The sequence below is a fragment of the Chaetomium strumarium genome (assembly GCF_033439665.1).
Source record: "Chaetomium strumarium strain CBS 333.67 chromosome Unknown B0T15scaffold_7, whole genome shotgun sequence".
Classification (NCBI taxonomy): Eukaryota; Fungi; Ascomycota; class Sordariomycetes; order Sordariales; family Chaetomiaceae; genus Chaetomium; species Chaetomium strumarium.
The window spans coordinates 2,692,229-2,714,456 of NW_026944435.1; the positions used below are offsets into that span (position 1 = coordinate 2,692,229).

General features: G+C 55.8%; 6 protein-coding genes across 6 annotated transcripts; 3 read left to right on the plus strand and 3 right to left on the minus strand.

Moving 5' to 3' along the window:
• Positions 1–342: 342 nt before the first annotated feature.
• On the minus strand, positions 343–933 carry B0T15DRAFT_497178 (uncharacterized protein; the record flags this gene model as incomplete). Its single annotated transcript, XM_062867247.1, has 1 exon — positions 343–933. One exon carries the CDS (start codon positions 931–933, stop codon positions 343–345), a length of 591 nt encoding a protein of 196 aa, XP_062718504.1.
• A 1,998-nt stretch (positions 934–2,931) lies between these two features.
• Positions 2,932–6,872, plus strand: B0T15DRAFT_543745 (uncharacterized protein). Its single transcript, XM_062870017.1, has 5 exons — positions 2,932–3,101; positions 3,176–3,387; positions 3,449–3,741; positions 3,805–5,310; positions 5,389–6,872. The coding sequence occupies exons 1-5, from the start codon at positions 3,045–3,047 to the stop codon at positions 6,480–6,482; spliced, it is 3,162 nt and encodes a 1,053-aa protein (XP_062718505.1). The 5' UTR covers positions 2,932–3,044; the 3' UTR covers positions 6,483–6,872.
• Positions 6,873–7,860: 988 nt separating this feature from the next.
• On the minus strand, positions 7,861–10,187 carry B0T15DRAFT_543747 (RIO1 family-domain-containing protein). Its single transcript, XM_062870018.1, has one exon. The coding sequence runs from the start codon at positions 9,963–9,965 to the stop codon at positions 8,361–8,363; it is 1,605 nt and encodes a 534-aa protein (XP_062718506.1). The 5' UTR covers positions 9,966–10,187; the 3' UTR covers positions 7,861–8,360.
• A 245-nt stretch (positions 10,188–10,432) lies between these two features.
• On the plus strand, positions 10,433–12,557 carry B0T15DRAFT_313502 (autophagy-related protein 17). Its single transcript, XM_062863958.1, has 2 exons — positions 10,433–11,323; positions 11,389–12,557. The coding sequence occupies exons 1-2, from the start codon at positions 10,802–10,804 to the stop codon at positions 12,373–12,375; spliced, it is 1,509 nt and encodes a 502-aa protein (XP_062718507.1). The 5' UTR covers positions 10,433–10,801; the 3' UTR covers positions 12,376–12,557.
• Positions 12,558–14,352: 1,795 nt separating this feature from the next.
• Positions 14,353–15,221, plus strand: B0T15DRAFT_497182 (uncharacterized protein; the record flags this gene model as incomplete). The annotated part of the gene is made up of 5 exons (XM_062867248.1): positions 14,353–14,396; positions 14,453–14,515; positions 14,575–14,667; positions 14,728–14,947; positions 15,069–15,221. 5 exons carry the CDS (start codon positions 14,353–14,355, stop codon positions 15,219–15,221), a joined length of 573 nt encoding a protein of 190 aa, XP_062718508.1.
• A 1,620-nt stretch (positions 15,222–16,841) lies between these two features.
• B0T15DRAFT_562718 (carbohydrate-binding module family 21 protein) lies at positions 16,842–19,739 on the minus strand (the record flags this gene model as incomplete). The annotated part of the gene is made up of 4 exons (XM_062870590.1): positions 16,842–17,726; positions 17,842–18,399; positions 18,429–19,284; positions 19,315–19,739. 4 exons carry the CDS (start codon positions 19,737–19,739, stop codon positions 17,304–17,306), a joined length of 2,262 nt encoding a protein of 753 aa, XP_062718509.1. The 3' UTR covers positions 16,842–17,303.
• Between the last annotated feature and the right edge of the window lie 2,489 nt (positions 19,740–22,228).

The following is a 22,228-nucleotide window of genomic DNA, read 5'->3' on the forward strand; positions in this document are numbered from 1 at the left end:
GTGGGTGCATACTATCTAAAGCCAGGGAAAGGTGAGTTTCACACGAATGAACTTATTTCAGGGTTCCGAACTTACCTACCTTGACGCAGTGAACGCTTGAAGCGATGGGCGGCCAAACTAATCTTACCCGTCAGGCCACCGTCTTTCTCATCACACATCACCATCCTGTTTCAACTTTCGAGAATCAGGAGTCCACGGCCTGTTGTTCGCTCATCTCCAAGGTATCAGCCATAGAGAAACCTCAACAGGTAAACCCCTCCATGCCGCTTCGTGGTTTGACATCCCGAACTATTGGGACCACAGTTTTTGAGCTCCAATGCTCCACCCTTGGCAACCTCAAGATCAGTGGTATCGCCTCACCCCCGGCCCAGGGATCTGCGGCTCGCTGGTCTGGCGATAGTGATACGGCCCTGCGTGAGCATAATACCGCGGCGTGGGCGGGAACCGGACGGGTGGCGGCCTTGTAGTCCACGTCCCCGTGGCCACCCGGCGCCTGTCCCAGTAGTCGTAGTAGTTGTTCCACGTCCGGGCTGCCTCTTGTTGTTGCTGTTGTTGTTGAACAGCGTCGCTCTCGTACTCCGCATAGTCGGTGTATGTCGTATCGAGCGGCGGCCGGCGGCGGCGGCAGGAGAGGCAGCAGCAGCAGAAGAGGAGCACGAGGAAGGCGAAGCCCAGGACGGAGCCCAGGATGGCGCCCAGTTGTGAGTTGGTGAGACTGCTTGGGGTTGCGGGCCCGACGGGTGCTGTGGATGTGGTTGAAGTGGGAGTAGGAATTATGGTCGGGCTGTTGGGACTGAGTGTGGAGATAATAGCCGGCTCGCTCCCGAGGGTGACCACGGCCGTGATGGTGGTGGATGGTCGGGTGAGGGTTTGTGTCACGACTCGCGTTTGGCGTTCCTCGAGGGCTGGGGATCTCGTCGTCGTTGTCGCCATGGTCTGGACACTCATACGATGATTAGTGAGACTGAGCAGCCTTTCTGTTTCTTTTGGGAAAGGGATTGGTCCCTTGGAGCAGATGCCCCTGAATGGGAGAGCTCAGAGGTATACGAGAAGCGGAGGCCGGAAGCCGCAGGTTGAGAGCTCTAGGCTCCAACTGCCAAGATGGTACTGCGTCTTCATCGACCATATCGGCTGCACGTCATATCGGCATAACCTATCACTTGAGGACTTTCGTGAGGACGCCGAGTGAGCCCTTACCCATTTGCTTGGGCGTTTCCGGCATTGCTACTAGGCAGCGCCTGCCGCCTCTGCATGACCCGCAGATGGTGCGGCAGTATCCTACTGGCTGGCGGGCCCATTCTGGAGGGTGGCCTGCTGCTGAGTACCTTGGCCCCCAACTTCCAAGTGGCTCGTCCGGTGATACCTGATGCGACATAACCCCCGCTCGATCAACCCAGCGGGATGCCGCTATATACAACTGCGTGGGATGTCCTCTGCAGGACATTCCACAGGCCTAGCCTGCTTAGGAACACTTGTGACACCCTCCTCGTTGCTGACATCAGTTCGGCCTAGTGAACTGATCCCGATCAGCCAACCGGCGAGCCCACTGACGGGTTCTGCGGTCAGACGTTATATGTTTGGTACCTGCACAAGGCTCTGACGTGGCGCGTCTGCCGAACGTTCGAAGGAAATGCGCGCCTCTCACCGAAAATCCATTTCCGAGTCTTCGGGCCGACACCACGTTTGTCACAGTCGGGTTTTGAGTCCACAGCTAGATTGTGCCCCGTACTATAATCTGCGGACCCCTGAATTATTCAATCTCATCATCTAGCCCGCCAGAGCTAGTCATTTGGAGATCCGCCAACGATCTGGACGAAGAGCAAGGAGACGGCCCTACGTGCGCTATAAGTGAAAAGGAAAGGCAGAACGGAGCCCTTACCTGGGGGATTTTACACTGAAGGATCTCACGTCACCTTACTGAGGACTCAGATCTTGGCCCTGGCGGTCTCCTACCTGAGCTGCCTTGATCAGTGTGGACGGTGGTGAACGGTCAACGAAAAGTTAGTAAAATGCATCATGCGGCTTTAAACTCGCTGAGAGTCAATTGACGAGATGAGCGAAACATGCTGATTTCTTCCAGGTTCTCTCATTTTACCACATACACTGGCGCTAGCCTTTTATGTACCCGTTTTGCATAGTCTCCTCTCGCACATAGATGCTAGAGCCTAGCCAACACCATGATTCTATATCACTCTCCGATTCTCGTCGCAGTTAGCAAATCGGTTACTTCACCCAGGGGATCGCGAGATAACAAACTCAGCGAGCGCGACGTTCACAAACCGTGTACCCGGAGGTGAATTCATTGCAGCTGTTCAACCGTTCAGACTCGAAGCCTAGGGCGATGACATGGCCATGAGGCATAGCCTGAATGGTCGATTTACAGTACATACATGTCAGAATTAGGGTTGGAGATCTCACTAGATGATAAGATGTTTGATGATATCGCGCTAATGTAGGTAAAGGTGTATGCAGCTGTATTGGTGTGGCATATCCCGCGGTCCGTTGCACCATCGATGAATCTCGGCGTGGATCTTCTGTGTCACCTGCCCTTAGATTCGTGTCTCGACTCTCATTACGACAAAGATCTAGATCTCCCCAGGTTCGGATCGATGATTCGATGGATCCTTCATCGCTGCGTTCCACTGCGCTGTCCTCAGAGCCGTGCCCGGTACAGTACCCGTAGTGTATTCATTGCACGATAAGGAACTCCAAAGCGAGAGACGAGATGGAGCTTCTATTCCGTACGCAGGCCTCCACGCTAACTTTGACGGTTCCCGAAGCAGCACTGATTTGCGGCCAGTACGACGCTGAAAAAAGTCCCTGGATCGCACCGATTGGATTTCAGCTCTGTTGCCAAGGCGAGCTAAAAGCATGGTGGGCCACTAACTAGGCCTTGTCGTTCCACGGTCCCCCCTTCACTCATCTCGCAATCCAGCAAACTCACGATTGAAAAGCATCAACAACAAAGCCGTCCAATTCACCATGCCGCAGCCGCCGTGCAGCACCGAGTTGGAGTCGCCGTCGTGATCCACCCGCGCGAGACGATGAACTGGGTTCCGCACATGGTGCATCTAGATGGGAGGGGTTTTTCGCTGTCGATCGTATGTCGCCGGCGGATCAGAAATTCAGAAAAGAATTGAAGTTGGGCGCACGCCGCTAACCCAAGGGAGGACAGAACCAGAGCGACGACTCGCGCATTGGATCCAGCCGCAACGACAGCTCCGGGGGCGGCACCCTCTCCACGCTCAACTCTTCCGGGAATCTGGGCTTCACCTTCGCCCCGGTTGCCATCTACTCGGCCATCTGCTTCATCGTCTTTCTCGTCTTTCGCCGCAAGTGCCGCCGTGTCTACGCCCCGAGGACGCTGCCATGCCTGCGGACGCCAGAGTAAGCGTCTCAGGAAATCAATACACCTAATTAAGTAGGTGCGCTAACTAGTATGTTTCAGGCCCACGAGCCCCGTGCTCCCTGGGGGCTGGTTCAACTGGATCAAGCCTTTCTTTGCCATCACCGATGACTACATCCTCAACAACTGCTCACTAGATGGCTTCTTCTTCCTCCGCTTCCTCAAGGTCATGTCCATCATCTGCCTCGTGGGATGCTGCATCGCCTACCCCATCCTGCTGCCCGTCAACGGCACGGGCGGCAGCGGGGAGCAGTCCCTCGAATCGCTGACTATCGGAAATATCAAACTAGCCACCAAATTCTACGCGCACGTGGTGGTGGCTTGGTGCTTCTTCGGTGATTCCAGCCCTGCCTTTTTTTGGCCGAGAGCTGTGTACTCTGCTGACACTCTTCACGTAGGCTTTGTCTTGTTTATGATCTGTCGAGAGTGCATCTACTTTGTCAACGTCCGGCAGGCGTATCTGCTGTCGCCCAACTACTCCAAGCGGGTCTCCTCCAGGACCGTCTTGTTTACGTGCATCCCCAAGCCCTACATGGAGGAGGCAAAGCTGAGGAAGCTGTTCGGCGACTCGGCAAAGAACATTTGGATCGTCAGGGACACGAGCGCCCTGCGTGCCCTCGTCGAGGACCGCGAGGAGACGGCCGACCGGCTGCAACAGGCCGAAGTCAAGCTGATCAGACTGGCCAACGCGGCACGGCAAAGGCATCTCAAAAGGCACCCTGTGCCGTCCAGTCCGAATGGCGGTGTCGACCAGGTTCCGGTGCACGTCCCCGAGGAGTCTTTCGGGAATGATGCGGAAAAGGGACAGGTCCAGGTCAATACCGCCATCAGATTTGCTGAGCAGGAGCTGTCCGTGTTGGATAGCACAGCGCTGGAGGAGGAGCAGAAGCCAGCCGACCCAGAGTATACGCATCCATACGGCCTCGACCCCTCGCTGCCAGATGTTAGAGGCTCCGTGGCGGCCCTCTGGATCCCTGTCCAGGCACGACCGTACCACCGTCCCCTCCGGAACTTCGGCCGCCGGGTCGACACGATCAGGTGGACGAGGGCACGGCTGAAGGTGCTCAACCGCGAGATATGGAAGCTGCGGAAAAAGCATCGCGGAGGAGACGGCGAGCCCCTGAATGCAGCATTCATCGAATTCGACTCGCAGGCCAGCGCGCAGCAGGCCTTCCAAATCCTGGCCCACCACCAGCCGCTGCACATGTCGCCGCGCTACATCGGCCTGCAGCCCGACGAGGTCATATGGAGTGCGCTGCGCATCCGGTGGTGGGAGCACATCATGCGGCGCTTCTTCATGATGGGCGTCATTGCCGCTGCCATCATCTTCTGGTCTATCCCGGCGGCGCTCGTCGGCATGTTGACCAACATCCACGACCTGAGCAAGAGCGTCTTCTTCCTCTCGTGGATCCTCAAGCTGCCCGAAACCATCCTGAACATCATCCAGGGCCTGCTGCCGGCCCTCGCCCTGTCGTGGTTGATGGCGGCCGTCCCGTGGATGCTCCGGGGCTGCGCGCGGGTTGCTGGCGTGCCGTCCCACGGTCTGGTGGAGCTGTTCGTCCAGCATGCCTACTTTGCTTTCCAGATCGTGCAGGTCTTCCTCATCACGACGCTCACCTCGGCCGCATCTTCCGCCGTGACCGAGATCCTGCAGGACCCGCTTTCCGTGAGGGAACTGCTCTCCAAGAATTTGCCCAAGGCGTCCAACTTCTACCTGTCCTACATCCTCATCCAGTGTCTTGCTGCCGGCGCCGCCAGGCTCGCCAACTTTGGCGACCTCTTTCGACACGAGATTGTCTCGAACGTGTCGGCGAATCCCAGATGGCGGTTCAAGCGCTGGCGCAGGCTGACCAGGGTTCACTGGGGAAGCGAGTTCCCCCGGTTTACCAACATGGGTGTGATAGGTATGTCATTCTTAGTCACCAGCCCTCGCATTTGGTAGAGGTTCTGGAGGGAGAGGCGGAGCTGACAGATTGCAACAGCGATCAGCTATTCCTGCATCGCCCCCCTGATTCTGGTCTTCGCCGGCCTCGGCATGCTTTTCGTCAGCTACGTCTACAGGTACAGCCTGATTTACGTCTACGATTCCAGCCGTGACACGAAGGGACTCTTTTACCCCCGCGCCCTGATGCAGCTTATGATGGGCCTCTACGTGGCCGAGATCTGCCTCATCGGTCTCTTTGGTCTCAGGTCGGCCATCGGGCCGCTGATATTAATGGCTATCTTCTTCGTATTCACCGCACTCGTCCACATCTCCCTCAACGAGGCCGTCACTCCTCTGCTCTACAATCTCCCGCGGACTCTTGCACTCGAGAAGGACATCGGGCCCATCGCAGAGGACGAGAGACCGGGCGGCGACACGGCCCGACCGCCGCCGTCTGAAACCACCGGCGGCCTAGCCGCGGATTACTACAACATGTCCGAGGCCGATGACGATCATTCCGCCGACGACGACGACGACGAAGATGGCGACAGCCCCCCACCCGCAAACCACGACCTCGACACCGACATCCAACTCCGCGGCATCGAAGGCAGCGCGTCCCTCAAATACCACATCATCGAATGGACCAAGTCCTTCTTCAAATCCAAGCTCACAAACAAGCCACCACCATCACCAACGTCATCACCAGAATCCAGCCTGACCCGCATCCTCACCCAAATCAAGAACTTCCTCACCCCGGACCCGGCCCGCGAACCCAACATGCTCCTGACCTTCCTGCACCCGGAGATTTACCAGGACTTCCGCGCGCTGCAACCCCGGGTCAACCCGGAGCCGGCCGACGTGGACCTGCCCAGGGGGTACGCCAAGCGGGCCTACCAGCCGCCCGAGATGTGGGCGCCCGCGCCGAGGCTGTGGATCCCCCGGGACGAGGCGCGGGTGAGTCGACAGGAGGTGGCGCATTCCAGGGCCGCTGGGATCCCTGCGTTTGATGTTGCGTGTTGGTTGGTAGAGGGTGGTGGTGGAAGGGCAAGGGGGGAGGAGAAGAAGAACAAGAGAAAAAGAGGGGGTGGCAGGTTCAGGGTGGAGTGTGATCTTGAGGGGAGTCCGTTGTTTGAGGAGAGGTTGGTTTATTAATCGGATCACAACTATTGACCATAGGGGTGGTTTAATCTGGGTAAGGAGTTAGGAGTGGAGGGAAGGGTGGCAATTGGGAGTTTCAAGATCTAAGTATTAAATGATCAAAGTACCTATTCAAGCCGGTCTTAGTCGGTGGGAGGGAGTGAGTGCTTTCTGAGCTTGTTATGCGAATGGGATGTACGTAAAGTCACAAGTACTAGCAATGTCCGGTGATGAGTAGGTGAGTCAGGTAGGTTCTCATACCGCAACCCTCCATCACACATGGTAGGTTCTCAATTCGCATCTAAGGCCTAGCCGTCATCGGTACCGGTATTCAGGCGCTTGTCGAGGCGGAACTCGAGCTCTAGACTCCTGAGAGTCATTTGTGCAAGTGTCACCACACCTTTCCCAACCGCTAACAGCACCCTTCGCTGGTGATAGGCAACGTCAATAGGGGTCATGCTAGGAAAAGAATTGTACAAAACGACATGAGATCGGAAATTACAAGTTACCTCATGCTAGCACTAGTAGTGCGATGAACCGCTGGTAATGATAACAATAACAGAGTAAAGCTAGATTTACAATACCATAGCCGGAAGTTAACCACCTCAGGTATTTACCCTTCGCAAAAACATAGCTCACCTTACTTCCCACTCGCAAGAGCGTATTTACACTCGCGAGAATGTATTTACCCTTCACAAGACGTAGGTACTTATCCTCCTCAAGAACGCATTACACTGCACTTTGCAGACGTCTTTACGCTTCCCGACCATCTAATCAAGGCTGCCTGGCTTTGAAACGCATACACCGAGTTCATACACTATAAGCCCAAAGATTTCCAAATGCGGTCTCCATCGTCTATAAAACGGTTTGATTAAGTTATACTAGGACCAGCCGTCTGCCCAGGGGAATTTCAAACGCGGGCCCTCTCAGGCTCTCACTCTGCGCAGAAAAGACGGGATCGGGCGACGAGCACCCCCTTCGATCAGCTCGTTGCATACTATACTCTACTACCTGCAACGGCTCCGGTCCCTTGATTACGAGTGTAGTTGATACGCTCTCGAGGTAGTCACATCAGCAGCCGCATGTGTCCGGGCTGGTAGGGAACGCCGTGAATGAGAGGCGCCGAGGTCTAGCAAAAGAGCGGCCATGGAGGCACGCAATGTAGCAGCGGGGTGAGCCCCGTCTTAGGGGTTGTCATTGACGTCGGCTTCCCGGCCTGGGCCAGGCGCCTCGTGAGATACTCGTCGTTACCGGCACGGGTAAGCTGGTAGCTAAAAGGGGGGGCGTGGTGGGGATCCCTCTGGTGGTTCACAGCGAGGGAGGTAAGGTAGGGGTGGTGCACCGTCGCCTTGGGGGTGGCCCCGTCGAGACAGTGGCGGCACGTGAGAGCCAAGGCAGTGATGCGTCACCCTTAACCTCCATCCTCGCGTCGGGGTGCCGCCACGGGGTGTGGTGCCGTCGTTGTAGCCAGTGAGGGCAGAGCTGGTGACAATCATATACGTGACGGTACATGAACATAATTGAACATAGATACAGGGAACGGTGACTGGGCAGGCGGACCGTCAGTGCTCTCTTTGGTCGTCATCGCAAGTCCTGCCCAGTCGGCAGGCTCGCTCAGACCTGCTCGATGAGGAGTTGTGGCCCGAGGTTCAGCTTGAAAAGGCAAAACACTGCGTCAACCACAAGCACCTCGGAGCAGTCTCGAGTCCTCATCATCCGGTCGCTGCCATGTCACATCAACTCCACATGAACCCAATGAAAGAAGTGGAAAACAAAAGTTGTATCGCTATGGCATATTCCTGTCCCTTAATGCATGAAACCCTGACTTTTATCCGCCCAAACCGACCACTCTCATAGAACTCCAAAGAACCTCTGAAAACCACCCAGCTGCACTTATTTCTTTTTCCTGGTGGTGTTCGCCACCAACCGCTTCTTGAGTCCCTTGGGCATCTTATCCTTCCTCTTTTCCCGCTTCTCCTCCTTGACCGCTCGCTTGTGAGCGGCCTTCTCCTCTTTAGGCTCGTGCTTTTTCCCCCTTGGCCGACCCTTCTCAAAGGCGTGCGGGTCGACCTCTCTGTCACTCTCTTCACTGCCGCTGGAAGCGGCACCCTCGTCTTCTGAATCCTCCTGGGCGCTCTTGTCGACGACCTCGGCCAAAAGGTGTTTGTACACCTTTTCTTGTGCGGGCTCGCTGGCTTCTCGTTCGATATCATATAACTCCTCGAGAGTCTGGGGGATGTACTGATTCCGGAAAACTTCGTTGTCCACCTCGATGGCCGCGAGCGCCTCGTCTGTTTCTGCCGCGGCGGGGCGAGTCTCGTAAATGCGCTCGATGGCTTGTGACAGCGCCGGCTCTTCGGTCGGACCCTCGCGCGCGGTGATGAAGTTGAACACAGTCCGGTCCTGGAGGGTGTCGACGCCATTGCGGCGGAAGAAGTCGCCGACGTTCTTGATATCCATCCGCAAAAACTCCAACGAGCGCGGATGGTTGTCCTCGACGGACTGTGAAACATCGATGATGTACAATTTCCCGTTGTTGTAGAGGATATTGTACTCAGACAAGTCCGCGTGTACCAGGTTGCAAACCTGGAATAGGCGGCGCATGATGCCGAGCAGCTGGATGTAGAGACCGCGCCACTGGCTGTCTGCGTCGTCGCTCTCGATCCGGACGTTGTGCAGGCGTGGGAAGGCGTATCCACGCTTGTCGCCCAGAAAGCCCATAACCAGCACGTTCATCTTGAGTACGAGCGGGGTGGGGCAGGGGATGCCAGCGGCGTGCAGCCGCCGCAGATTTCGAAACTCCTTCTCCGCCCAGATCTTAACCATCTTGCGGTTGTTGCCCTTGTCCACGCCGGCCTGGAACCGATGCTCGCCGGTGATGTATCGCTCCCGGTCCTTGAAGACGAGGATGGACGTCTTATAGATTTTGATGGCCCGCTGCTGGGGCTCGATGCTGTTCTCTGAGAATACGACGGCTCCGTAAACGTTGGCTTCCTTCCCCGTGCTGATGGCGCCGTGCACCTCGTTGATGACGCCGCGGTTGATCATATGAAGTAGGATCATGCGGGTGCGTTGATCGAGCACCAACTCGGCGGTGGCCCGGTCCGCCTTGTCTTTGTCACGATGTTGGTCCGGCTTGACGTTGTCCAGGCGGATCTTGGCAGCGTGCCGGGACAGCTCCGCGATCTGGTCGTCGATTCGTGCAACGGTGTTCGCTGTCGGCTTGTGCGTGTCGGAACGGGGAACAATGGCGACGCGGTCCTCGTGGAGTTCGTCGGCCGAGTCGAAGATGTCGAGGAGCTCGTCGTCGAAGTCGACATTGTTATCATCCCCGCGAAGGTCCGCTTGGGACGGGGTAACCTGTTTGGTAGGCTCGAGATCTGACATTTTTAAGGATGTGTGGTGACGATAATGGTTGTAATGATTGTCGTCTTTCTTGGGAACGAGCCCTTTCTCTGCGAGGCGCTTCCGACCGGCTAGCTCCGAAGCCAGGAGCATGCGATCATGGGGCAACAAACTCGCGCTTCTTGAAATTTCCGAGGCGAGTCATCTTATCGATATGGTGGGGTAATTGATTGATGGAACTTTTGAGCAGGAAAGTGGAGCTTATAAGTGGTGTGGATGCTGAGTGTGAACTTGAAGCGTAACTTCCTGACGATTGACGAAAAGTTGGGTGAAAGAAGTTGGAGGTTGGGAAGAGCTGGGGAGGAGACCTTCTCTTCATATACGTTAGAGCAGAGCATGTCAATGAGACCACCCCAAGTGGCATCTCTCCCTCCCAACTCAGGCGTCCAGCAATGCGATACACTGTATTATTCGCACTGTATGGCTGACACCGGCAACATGGCGCCATGATTGGCCACAGCTTGACCCAGTCACGTGCCAGTACGTGCTTTGGTGCTGTATTTGGACAGATGACCATGTCCTTCGTACTCTTCGACGCAACTATTGGTCCGCTTCTGGTAGTCGCGTACGAAGATATGACATACCGACATCTTGGGGGGAGGTGAGGCCGGCACGTGGCAGGACAGAATGATCAGCCCTACCACTAAAACAGGCCAGCCCAGCCTGCCCCGGACTCAGCGGGCTGTTTCCGAAATTCCGACTCCACAACGTCGCATCAATCCCCGGGGGGATGGACCCACCCTCACCACCCTCCTCCGCGTCCTCTCCCAGCCATCCAGCTTCACTGTACGTAGGTTGTTAAAATGCCGTAACAGCTTTTGGAGTCCTCATCGCCAGAACCTTACAGCGCTGTCTGCCTCGGAACTGCCATCTCGCCTCCAAACTGAGCTGCGACGTCATGTTTTGATGTGCTGCACGCACTCTCCAACATGGCCACGTCCAGGCCAGCTTCGTCGGCCGAGCCGCGTTCACGCCCCATTTCGTACCATGATCCACAGTCCCCCGATTTTGACGCTCACAATGTCCCCGTTGAGGTGCTGGTCAGGCACCTGCTCGCGGCGAAACAGTCGTTGTCGTCCATGGCACTAGTGCTACGCGCACATGACCTTGTCACCAACGCGCGGCAGATGCACGAGGATTCGGTCATCCTGAGCGCGCAAGCTGGCTCCGTCCGCCAGCTGATGGAATGCCAGGTGCGGTTGCTCCGCAAGGTCCGCCGTGGCATGGGCCGTGCGTACGATCACGGCCGCCGCGAGTTCAAACACCTGATCCGCACGCTGGATGCCGTGAATGGGCAGCTTGAACAGACAATGGAGATGCTGCGAAAAACACGAGTGGAGCATGTGTTCCGGCCGCCGGGCGAGGAAGAGAAATGCCTGATGGACTTTGTGGACGAGAACAGTGTTGAGGGGATGCGAGACGCGCTCAAGGGGAGCATTGCCGAGCTCCAGGTGCGTAATCCACAGAGCTTCCTTAGCAGGGCAATAGGCTCCTTTTACTCACTTTTCGGATGCAGGCCACCCAAGCATCCTTTGACGGCGACCTCCTCCGCTTCGACCGTGACCTCCGCCTGCTCAGCGATGCCATGTCTACCGCGGTTTCCCCGGCCTCGCCGTCCTCATCGTCCGCCTACCAACCGATTCCCCACCTCCTCGCATCCCTGAGCAACCATTCCCACGTCATGGCAGAACTCCTGACCTCTCTCAACAAGCACTTCGACATGTGCGTCAAAGCCGTCCGCGCAACCGAAGGCGGCGCCGCCCTCGCCCGGCGCCGCGCGGCCGAGGCGACCGGGGACGGCGATCCTGTCTCCATCTCGGGCGTGATCACCGAGCAGGAATCGCACTTGCCGGACCTCGATCCGATGGATCCGCAGGAGCTGGCCGAGATCGTGGAAGTCGTCGTGCACGACGCGCCCGAGGTGGACGACGTAGTGGCCGAGATCCAGGGGGTGCTGCAGCAGATGGAGCTGGATTTCGGGATGCTCAAAGAGCAGGCCGACCAAATCAGGGCCACATACGTGGCGACCATGGCGGCGTTCCAAGTGCTGGAGGACGTCGGCTCGCGGCTCCACAGCTACGTGGCGGCGCAGAGCGAGTTTGAGCAGCGCTGGGAAGACGAGAAAGAGATCATTGGCGTGAAGCTCCAGGAGATGGATGCGATGGGGCGGTTCTACGAGGGGTACGCCAGCGCGTATGGCAGTCTGCTGCTCGAGGCGGAGAGGAGGCGGGCGGTCGAAGATAAGATCCAGAGCACTCTGCGCAAAGCCAAGGAGAATGTGGACAATCTGGTCCAGGCGGACAGGAAGCAGCGGGAGCATTTCCGGCAGGAGGTGGGCGAGTTCCTGCCGACCGACTTGTGGGTGGGCATGAACGACCCACTCAAGAGATGGGAGCTTGTGCCGGTCACGGAGGAGGCGGGTCCGAATGCACGGGCGCGGGAGGAACTGAAGACGCCTACGCTAGGCAAACCAGCGGCCAAAGGGAAAGGGCCGGCTCGATGAATGATCCATGTTGGCATTCATTGTGATTTCGGGTTTTCCTAGGGCATGCCGGTTAGCGTTGGCTACCTTCTCCTTGTGATTTTGGGACATAATGGGGATTACTCCGTAGGTTGAGCGGATTGGCTCAGAAGTACGGCTGTATACCATTTTATTCAGTGTAATATCTTGTATAATGGCGGGGGGATTTAGGTAGATTGCTGCGCTTCAGACCCCTTATGTTCAGGACAGATAATTTGTGGGCAGCGTGATCTCGCGCGGATAAGAGACGGCGATCTTGAAACGGCGAGGATCTCGAAATGACTTACTCTCCCGCGTCTGTCCATCGACAGTCCCTCATACACTTCATTCCTGCAGGAAAGGATGCATGATGCACACCAAAAGGGTGTTACCAGACGACCATCCGGGATGCCAAACCAAGAACCCCCACATCCGGCCCCACGCATCGGGAACGCAACCCGGAGTTGTGGACCCGGAGTCGATCATTCCTTCAACCTCCAACTACATGCCTAGGGCTCTGTACGTGCACTCTCCCGGGTACCTCAGAGCCGGAGGGCAACCTAGTTCATCAACATTGCGGGCGGCTGGTCACAGGGGGTCATACCATTCGTCAGAAACCGACTGCGGCCTTGCTTGCTCGGCGGGACACCGCGCAGTTATGAGCTCTTCCTCCTCAGGGCGTCGGGCGAGATTGCAAGAAGGGTGGCTGCGTGGGTGGAAAGGGGGGCAATAAAGGAGGCTCCCATCGACTCGGAGTTCCCCAGGGAGCAAGTCGTTGAGGTACGCAGCAGTCAAGATGAGATATGCTCTGATTCCTATCATTTCTTTTGCACCAACAAAGATTGCACCAGGCATTTGAGAAGCTGGAGATGAAGAGGGCTAAGGGAAGGATTATTATCAAGACTGCCGATACAGATTAGTACACTGTACGGGTCTCCTAAGATCGACAGTTTGGGAAATGGCAAGTGTAAGGTGTGTAGTCGTGCCTGGACTTGGTTTTTCGAGGGTTTGTGCTTGGCCCCTGATCAAAGTGCCGGTTTGTGGGGATTCAATGCCTCTGCTAGAGGAACCGCATGCGCGTAAATGACGTGATTTGATATCTTCCCAAGTAGCCACCCTATTATTCGCGTTCGTGGTACAATCTTTGGAGGCAGGACTGCCGGGTTGATGGGGGGCAATTGTCAGCTTCAGTGCTGAGGCGGACGACCGGCGTCGCTTAACCTTACCATTAAATCAACACACAATCTGACCACCAGCGTGCCATGCTCGGTCTTTTCTAAATACCCATTATTTAGTGTCTAAGAGCCAGCCTAGCTTCATATAAGTAGGAGTTGGTCCTTGGGCAGGGAAATATGAAGATCAGGGGCAACCTATCCTGGGTTTGCTTCAGCTATTATTCTCTAACAAATCCTGGGAAGGAATTCACTTGTCTAAGCCATCCTCCACCAAGAGGAATTGTCATTGTGTGATTTTAAGTAACGGGTCTCCTCTCGTCGCCCTGATATAGTTATGTTTGTCAACCCTAGGAAGACGAATGGTCTTTGGGCTGGACTAAGCAAAAGTAAATCAATATCAAAAGCTTAGTAGTGGGATATGTGACTGAATAGCGTAGGTAAGTGCTAATGTATATCAACCTGCCTTTATCTGAAGCTTGATCCAAACACCATGAACACCGCGAGCACCGCGAACACTGCGGCTGTTCGCGTTCGGAGCGCGTTCGACCACGAGACCGACTTCCCATATTTATTGAGTTTGTGTATCTTTCTGAACCGACCAACTTACCATTTCACTTTTCCACAAACAAGAAAGCTCATCTCCAACCAACAACAGAACCTGACGCACCCCTAATCATCCTCTACAAGAAGGTATCGGATTCAAATCCTACTTTGAGCTGAAAGTGCTGATATTGTGCTTACCATCATCCTACTTCCTTCCTTGCTCTTATTATCATCTTTACTACGCAATTACCTCTTTGTCAATATGTCATCCCAGGAGGTCTCCGCTATCGAGAGCACGTCGGAGCTGTAGGAAACCCTTGGCGAGTGCCTAAGGATGAAAGCAACTATTAACCGGCTTCCAGCTCGCTCCTTGGTGTCATTCGCTATGGCTTAGCCAAAGCATTTGAAGAGGCAGGCGAAATCGAGTGAGTAGCACGCCGAGTCCATCCAGTTTCTCAACGACTTTCTGACACTCGATACAAAGTGATGCCGGGATGAGGCATCTGCTCGAGACTATCGCTGTTGGAGCGATCGAGCGAGGTCTCGACCTCGCCGCGACTCCCGCGGTAGCCGGATCGTAAGCTTTCCCTCATCGCCACTAGTTTCTCGCATCCTGCTCTCACTGACCATCTCCCAGTCGCCTGCTCCCGGCAGACGAGACTTGCAAGGAGCTGCTGGATGAGCAGCTCGCCGCGATTAAGAACCAAGCGCCACCCCAATCACAGCCCCATACCGGCAATGACGACGTGCAGGAGGCGAAGAGGACCAGCTGGGCCGCTGCCCGGTGGACACCGGAGCAGGATGCCGCATTAAAGGAATACTATGGCAAACCCGGGTGGACGTACCGCCGGATCACGGTAAGTACCCTCCTACCTATACGGACTACCACCTGAGCCAACGGGTCCCCTCCCTCCCCCTTTGGCTCAGGCTATCTCTGCAAACGTGCCTAGCTAACCTGGTGTTTTTCAATCCCTGTAGCGAGAAGTGCCCGACCTAAGCCATAGAACTCCGCATGCCTTGGAGCACAGAATGAGTATACTCCAAAAGCAGCAACGTGAAGCTGCGGCGAGGCAAACCGTCGAAGCCGAGGCTCAGGAGGACAGAGACGCCGACGGAGAGGCGTCGGAGTAAGGTCTCGCTTGGTAGCCGTGCTGAGGACTTGTATTATCATAAGATTGTAGTCGTTCCGGAATTTGTCATTTGATGGAAAATATGGAGTCGAGAGAAAGGGGAGGATACGTCCCGATGGGGGACTGTATAGACGTTGATACATACGAAAAGACAAGGGAAGACCGGCATCCTTTCGTCTTATAGACTACATGTCTTATAAGGGAATACCATGCCGTCATCGTACCTCTTTTATCTATTCTCTCCTGCCGACTTGGTAATAACTATCTATTACTGACCCCTTGGAGTCTGGACAACGAATCGGAGAAACTTGTGTGTCAAGCATCCCACCACGCTGCGTCAAATACCTTCGGATATCTCGCGGGCGTACACGAGATCTGAAAAATGAAACCTCTCCCTTGGCGGAATATACGGTAGAAGGCGACTCGGGCGAAAGACGAGTTCGAGTTGGAGCCGGAAAAAAGAACACTATTGCATGCCCTGTGTTCGCGCTGCGCCCTCCTCCCGCGGCAACAGAGTCAAGAATGCGAGCCCGGACCCGGTCAGGCCTGTCAGGAATGCCAGAACCGCCATCAGAACTGCGTCTAGGACCCGCAGCTTTGGGGTGGGCAACCCCCGTCTGCGGCGTGGTATACGCCGCATCGCCGGCGCCGTTCTTACATCATGGTATCACCGCCAAACAACAATACCATCTTCCGTCTAACTAAGGTAGGCTCAAGCCTGTTCCGCGCATTTGTTTTGTTGGCTCCCGGAATCCCGTGCCCGATTACTGGGAGAAGACGCTCTTTCACTGTTGTTGCGCTCTCGGCTCTAGGCCTAAACAATCCAGTCAAGCTTCAAGAGACGAGAACCTCCCAAACTCTGTGTCTTTGTGTCCATATTCCTCTCTACCCAGCCCACGCTCCAGGATCCTTCTCTCTTGCACTCAGGAAAGCAATGAAAAAGAAAAAGATAAAAAAAAAATACAATGAGAAGAGATAACCAGCTGTTGTAGATACCTACTCGCCGTTCCTTATGACGGGCAGTCGTCGTCTATGCTGCATCGTGACCGTCCCAACCGGCGATTCGACGACGAACACAGAATAATTGCATGGTCTGAGCGCAAGACATCCACCGATCAATACAACAAAGCACGGTGCTCCACATCTCACACGACCCAGCGCAGTTCACTATCTCATACAGTACCAAGGAGGCAGTTGGCCTCCGCTCTGTACCCACCTACCTAGGTACTCAGGCGTCCGTAACAGACACCCACCCACACACAGTCACGGAAGCGCGAACATGTTCCCCTAGAATCACGGAAGGTTCAAGGCTGATTGAATATCCCTATTTGTATTTTCTGTTGTCGAGGTGCGTACTGTATCGTATCATGCAGGTAGGTGTAGGTAGCCTGCCTAAGTCCTTCCCATCCGTCTTCCCATCCGCCTTCCCATCCAGGTCCATAACATCGTTTCACTCGAGCACTCGTAGTACCTTGGTCCGTCATCTCATCCGCCCTTCTCATTCAACGTAACTTCCTATCCACCGCTAGATCCAGCAACAATTCGTTGTGGTAGAATCCCAGACCAGGAGACTTAAGAGTCGGATCGCCCGCTGGATGCTTCGCTGGAAAACTAAACAAATGCGCGCTAGGAGAGATGAACAACGAGAAGCGAGGAAAGAAAGAGGTAAACCCAGGACCATTATGCGCAAAGTGAAAACAGCAAAACGAAAACGCCTTTTACCCATGATGCCTATACCCTGATATGTGTCCGATTAGGAAGGCAACGCCAGAGACGAGAGATTTGCGAGGAAAGAGGAAAAGACCCAGAGCGCCATGACCGAAGGAAACATTTTACACCGCCAGTTTTCGCCAAAATGGAATTCGCCTCCGCGTCAGGTAACGCCGTGACGCCATTGTCTGCAAGCAACGACGCCCATATTAAGAGTAGAAAGAACAAGAAACCGCCGTTTGGTCCGTGGTGAAAGGACCTGCGGCTCAGAATGGATGTTCCGAGAAGCCGACGTCGCCCGAGACGACACGACTGCGTCCAGAATGGAGGTTGTGAGGAGTATCGCGGACCAACCCGGTCACGGTAAGGTGTACTAGCCCCGGATCGCGGCCGGGGTGTAAGAATCCGAGCGATGGAACGGGAAACGGTCGTGCACGCGCTGATAGAGGTAGTCGTGCGGCGACGCAGACGCAGACGATACAGGAGTGAAGTCCCCTGCCCCGCCCTGGCCACCCAACGTGATGCCCGCGTGCTGCGGCGAAATCTTCCCAAGCGGGGACTCGGCGGGGGAGGCTCCCATGGCCTTGAAGATCGGGGACTGCACGAAGTACGAACTCGGGTCATGTGGTCGGAGCGTATGGTGTTGAATGCCACTGTGGGTGTGGTAGTAATTGCCCGTCTGGACTGGACTTCCCTCATAGCTTGCCGTGCTGCTGCTCGCATCGTCGGGGCCCTCATGCTGACCGGCATTCGGTAATACCCCTCTGGGCTCGGCGCTCTTCTGCTTGGAACCGTACTGCATCACCATAGTTAGTTAACAATGTCTCATATGGATCAGAGTGAAGCTTGCCTCCCGTCTGCTCCTGGGTGGTGGGCGTGCGCAACGGAAGATGTGATCCAGGGAAACCTACAAAGCACCATTTGTTGACGATCTCCTCGTACGAGGCGGAGGAAATGCTGGCATCTGGCGAGTCCGCGGGGGACGTGGCAGTTGCCGGTCCGACAGTGGCGGATTCGGCCTTCGCAGTGGTAAGCCGCTCAGATTTGTCCGTTGTATCTGCCTTCGTAGGGGTGGGAGAGCCCATGGCCTTCCACGGCTTCATGTAGAGAACATCGGGATTCGCTGCCATTTCGTTCTTGGCGCCTTGGATCGCCCGACTAAGAGACTGCCCAAAATCGTACCGAAGGGCAAACTGGCCGGAGGGTCCCGACAGGCCCTTGGACAGATTGTCGCTAGGCAGATCGCCAGTGCTTCTGGTCCCCTTCAACCTGAGGCCCGAAGTACCCGACTCCCCCAGGAACTCATGGATCGAGGCGTTGAAGCTCGGCCTCTGACTGTCACCGAATTCGTCCGATGAGATAGGGGTCGGCTTTGACCTCTGGCTTGCGGGCAGACTTGGGCGACGGTTGCTCTTGGGCAGTCCGTTAAGCTGACGCGAGGCAGCACCAATCGCACCCCTCTTGCCGCTCTGGGGAGCATCTTCTTGCGGAAGTCGACTTGGAAGTTGATGCCGTTATTGTTGTCCCAATACTCCTGCCCATTAACATTGTAACGGATGCAGAAGTACAGTGTCTTGGACTCCAAATTGGCCAGATCAGACAGTTTGATGGTAAAGTTGAACCTGTCCTGGCTGTAAGGCGTATCGACCCCGCGGATCTCAGACACATATTCGGCCGCAACCTCGGATGTCGTTTTCCAGTAGTCGAGGGTGAACCGACATACCACAAGCTTCTGGAACGCCAGGTTGGCCACCGCAATTGAGCCAACAAGTGACTTTTGATCGTTCGACAGCCAGACCCGCTCCAAGCGTACTGGCTGTGCCTTGCGTACTGGTGTCTCCACGGGAAAATTGGACATGACGATGTCCCACTCGAAAGGAGGAGAGCGCGCGGACGGACGCTCACCGCTGGAGAAGGGGTACTCGGTGTCGCTTTCATAGTTGTCGACGGGCGAGGAGCCCGCACTGACAGCGAGCGGCCGATCAACCTGAAGGAAATGCCTCACGTGTTCCAGTTGCGAGTCAAAGTGCACTGCCTTTGAGAAGGTGGGAGTTCCAGGCATACTTGACGGTCGCCGCCGGGACGCAGGGCGCAGAGCCGGTCGGACGAGTTCCCCGGACTTCTTGCGCACCATCTGTGGTTTCCGCTGTCCCTCTTCATCCGAATCCTCCTCCGAACCCGTTGCCGAGCTGCTGCTTGACTTGCTGATAGAGATGTGGGGCTCCGTGTTGGATCGCATGTGTGTGAATCGTCGAGGAACCCGGTTTGCGAGCTCACCGAGGGAGGCAGTACTGAAACTATGGCGCATGCCCTCCGCGGCAGCACTAGGTTCCGATGGGGAGAGAGGGAGGGTGCTAGCATCAGCAGTCCTTTCGTTTACCAACTCATCATCAGTGAGCAGCCCTGATCGTTGCTGAGGAATCTGGCTGACGGCGTCGCGCAGCTCCTTCAGGTTCTCAATCCCGCGGCCCCGAACATCGGGCAGGTCGTCATCGTCACTAGCTGGAGGCGATATTATGGCCCCGCTTGGCATCCCTTGGTCACCGAGGATTGGGGGTGGTGACTGCCGCACACTGCTGCTCGTCACCAGGCTTTTGAGGTCTTCTGATGTTGCGTTCGGCGACGGGTGGCTGGCACGGGATTGTGCGGCTGAGGGTGTTCGACGGTGCTTCGTCAGGTATGAAGAGGAGCGCGGTAGAACCGGCCGCGACGATGTATTTTGGGGTTGGTGGAACGATGGCCTCCGACTTCCTTCGGGCGACGGCGGGCCCGAGGAAGCGGGTGAGCGGGAGGGCGGTGTATAAGGCATTGTCCACACACTGGCCTTTGGTTGAAAGGCACTTACTCCACGTAGCGAAGGGCGAGAGATGTGGGATCGATAGGAAGGCGAATATTTCTCAAAGTCGGGTCATGGATGGCGGCGTGCACTCTTCGACTAGATCGGAAAGCCGGGGACAGAACACGCTGCAGGCGCATACAGAGTCAGCATCGGCGAGAGAAGTAGGTTGGGGGTGCGAGTGAAGAAGAGAAGGCAGGGAGCTGTGCTCAGAAGAAATCCAAGCCAGGAAGTTGTGTGCGAGCGAGTCGAAAAGTGTGCGGCTGCTGATTGTGTAGCCAGCAATACAAGCAAAGCTATGTTGCTCAGAGCTGTGACCAACACGTACCTGTTCACCTGACTCGAACACACCCGGGATACGAACAGGAGCTAACTGGGCAATATTCCAGCAACGAGTTATGCTCTTGTGATCCGGATGGCTGCAACAGTCGTGCCGGGTGTCTTGGAAAACCTTCGACTTTCGTCGGTGATGTTCCACGGGATGGGATGAACGGATGGGGCCGTAGCGAGTTCAGGACTGGAAAACTTAGGCGGGTTGCTTCCGTCGTCTAACCTGTGCTCGAAGGAACTGGCCAAACTGGCTCGTGTTTCTACTTCCGGCTGCGGTTGTTGGCCAGTTCGCCCAACTCGGTCGTTGGAATGGCGGCCGGCCGGGTCAGGACGATGTTATCCGGGCGAGGCGGAGGTCGATCTGGGCGACTCTCTCGTAGCTATCCTCGGTCTTGGCTGTGCCTGTCAGCAGCCTCCTCCGGGAAATGCTAAGAACCTCGATGGGCTTGTCAAAGAAAACAAACAGGGTGGATGTTCAAGAGGACGAGAGCAACGAGAACGAGAGCGGGACCGGGCCAGTTTTGAAGGGCTGGATCGAGCAAGGGGAAGGGGTGGGGTGAGACAAAGGTAGAATGAAGAGGCAAGTGCCTACCCTGCAGTGGAGTCCTTCGAGATCCCGTCCGCACAGCACAGTGGGGGACCAAGTTTGAGGAGGAATAGTGTACCATAACACCACCTCTCACCTGGGGGAGGGGAGGAGCAGATAATAGGGGAGAAGCCGGCCATGGTGGAGGAGTAAGCACTGGGAACTCATGTCAAATCGAGTGGATGGGATGATACAGGGAGGCGTGGACGGAGTGGATGCTGCAAAGCCGCACCATGGACGATTGGTGGGACCACCATCGGTTCACCCCCTGCTTTTTCAACCATTTTTACGGTCTGGTGGGGTCCACGTCAAGACGCAGAGCCTGGCCCAGCAAAGCCCGGGCAGCCCTTGCTTGGCTGAGTGCGCTAGACGCCGCACACTGTGTGCGCGAGTCAAAATCTGAAAATCCTCTCAACCAACCTCAACCGATCGAGGACCGTTGCCGGCGGGCAGTGACTTTGAATGGGACGAAGTGTCTCTAGCACAGCGATACCTCCTACCAAGGCCGGCCGCAGATGTTCAGTACGAGTGCGATACAGCTGACTATGGCCTGAAAACAGACAAGACTTTCTATTGACGGTGTCTGCAATCCAGAGCTATGGGATGCCTCGGAATGTAAAACGGAATACAGTACGATACGTGGTACCGTATCAACGCTCCTGCCGTTCGGGGACGTCGCTACCTGGTACCCATTGTGCGTTCCCTTGTGGCAATGAGAAATGACGTCAGTGGGTACGATGGCCGCCAGGGTTACAGCCGTTGGCTGCTTGGTCTGTGCGAAGTGTCTGGATTTTGACAACGGCGAGGATCCATCCAGGCATCAGTACATAATAAGGCAGGTAGCTGTTTTCCGGCGTCAACAAAAAGCCCAACCTGTAACTGAACAGTGAATTCTTACAATAGGAGGTCGTCATATTTTGACAAAAACTACTTGTAACTACGATATCGATGTATCAATCCTGACTCGGGCCTCGAGCCGTTCTCCCTTGTATGGAGTACAGCGATGGAACTCGTGGACCGCGATTCAGACATGGGAGCCGCAGTTGCGTCCAGGCGCTTGTCGCAAACATGGACGCTGGGCGCTGACCTTGTCTTGAAACTCATGGCGCATGTTGGCCTGCTGTGCCACCAGGATGGTCATACTCGTGGGAATATCGTCGTGTTCTCATTTCAGTGCTTGGTGGGCAGCTGAGGAGCCTACTTCCATATGGACCCCCTATTAACTGTGTTTGGTGTACACTATAAGAACTTGAAGCTGAATCCTCGATCTCCTGGTGAGCGTCAAGCCTTTGTTTGTGTGAGCTTTGTCTGGAATTCTGTTTGTGCGAAGGCGCCTGTCGTGCTCAGGCAAGTGGAGCCCGGAGCTAACGATTCCTTCCAAGGAAATATTTTTAATGGGGCTCGCTCGCCAGTGCCGGGGTTCGATGCTGCACAAGCATTGGCCATCAACAGTGGGCCAAGAAACACCACTCCCCTCTTCATTGTTGTACTGCATGGGATCAGTGATGGTGAGGCTTGGGCAAGGTGACTAGACAGCAGAGGGTCG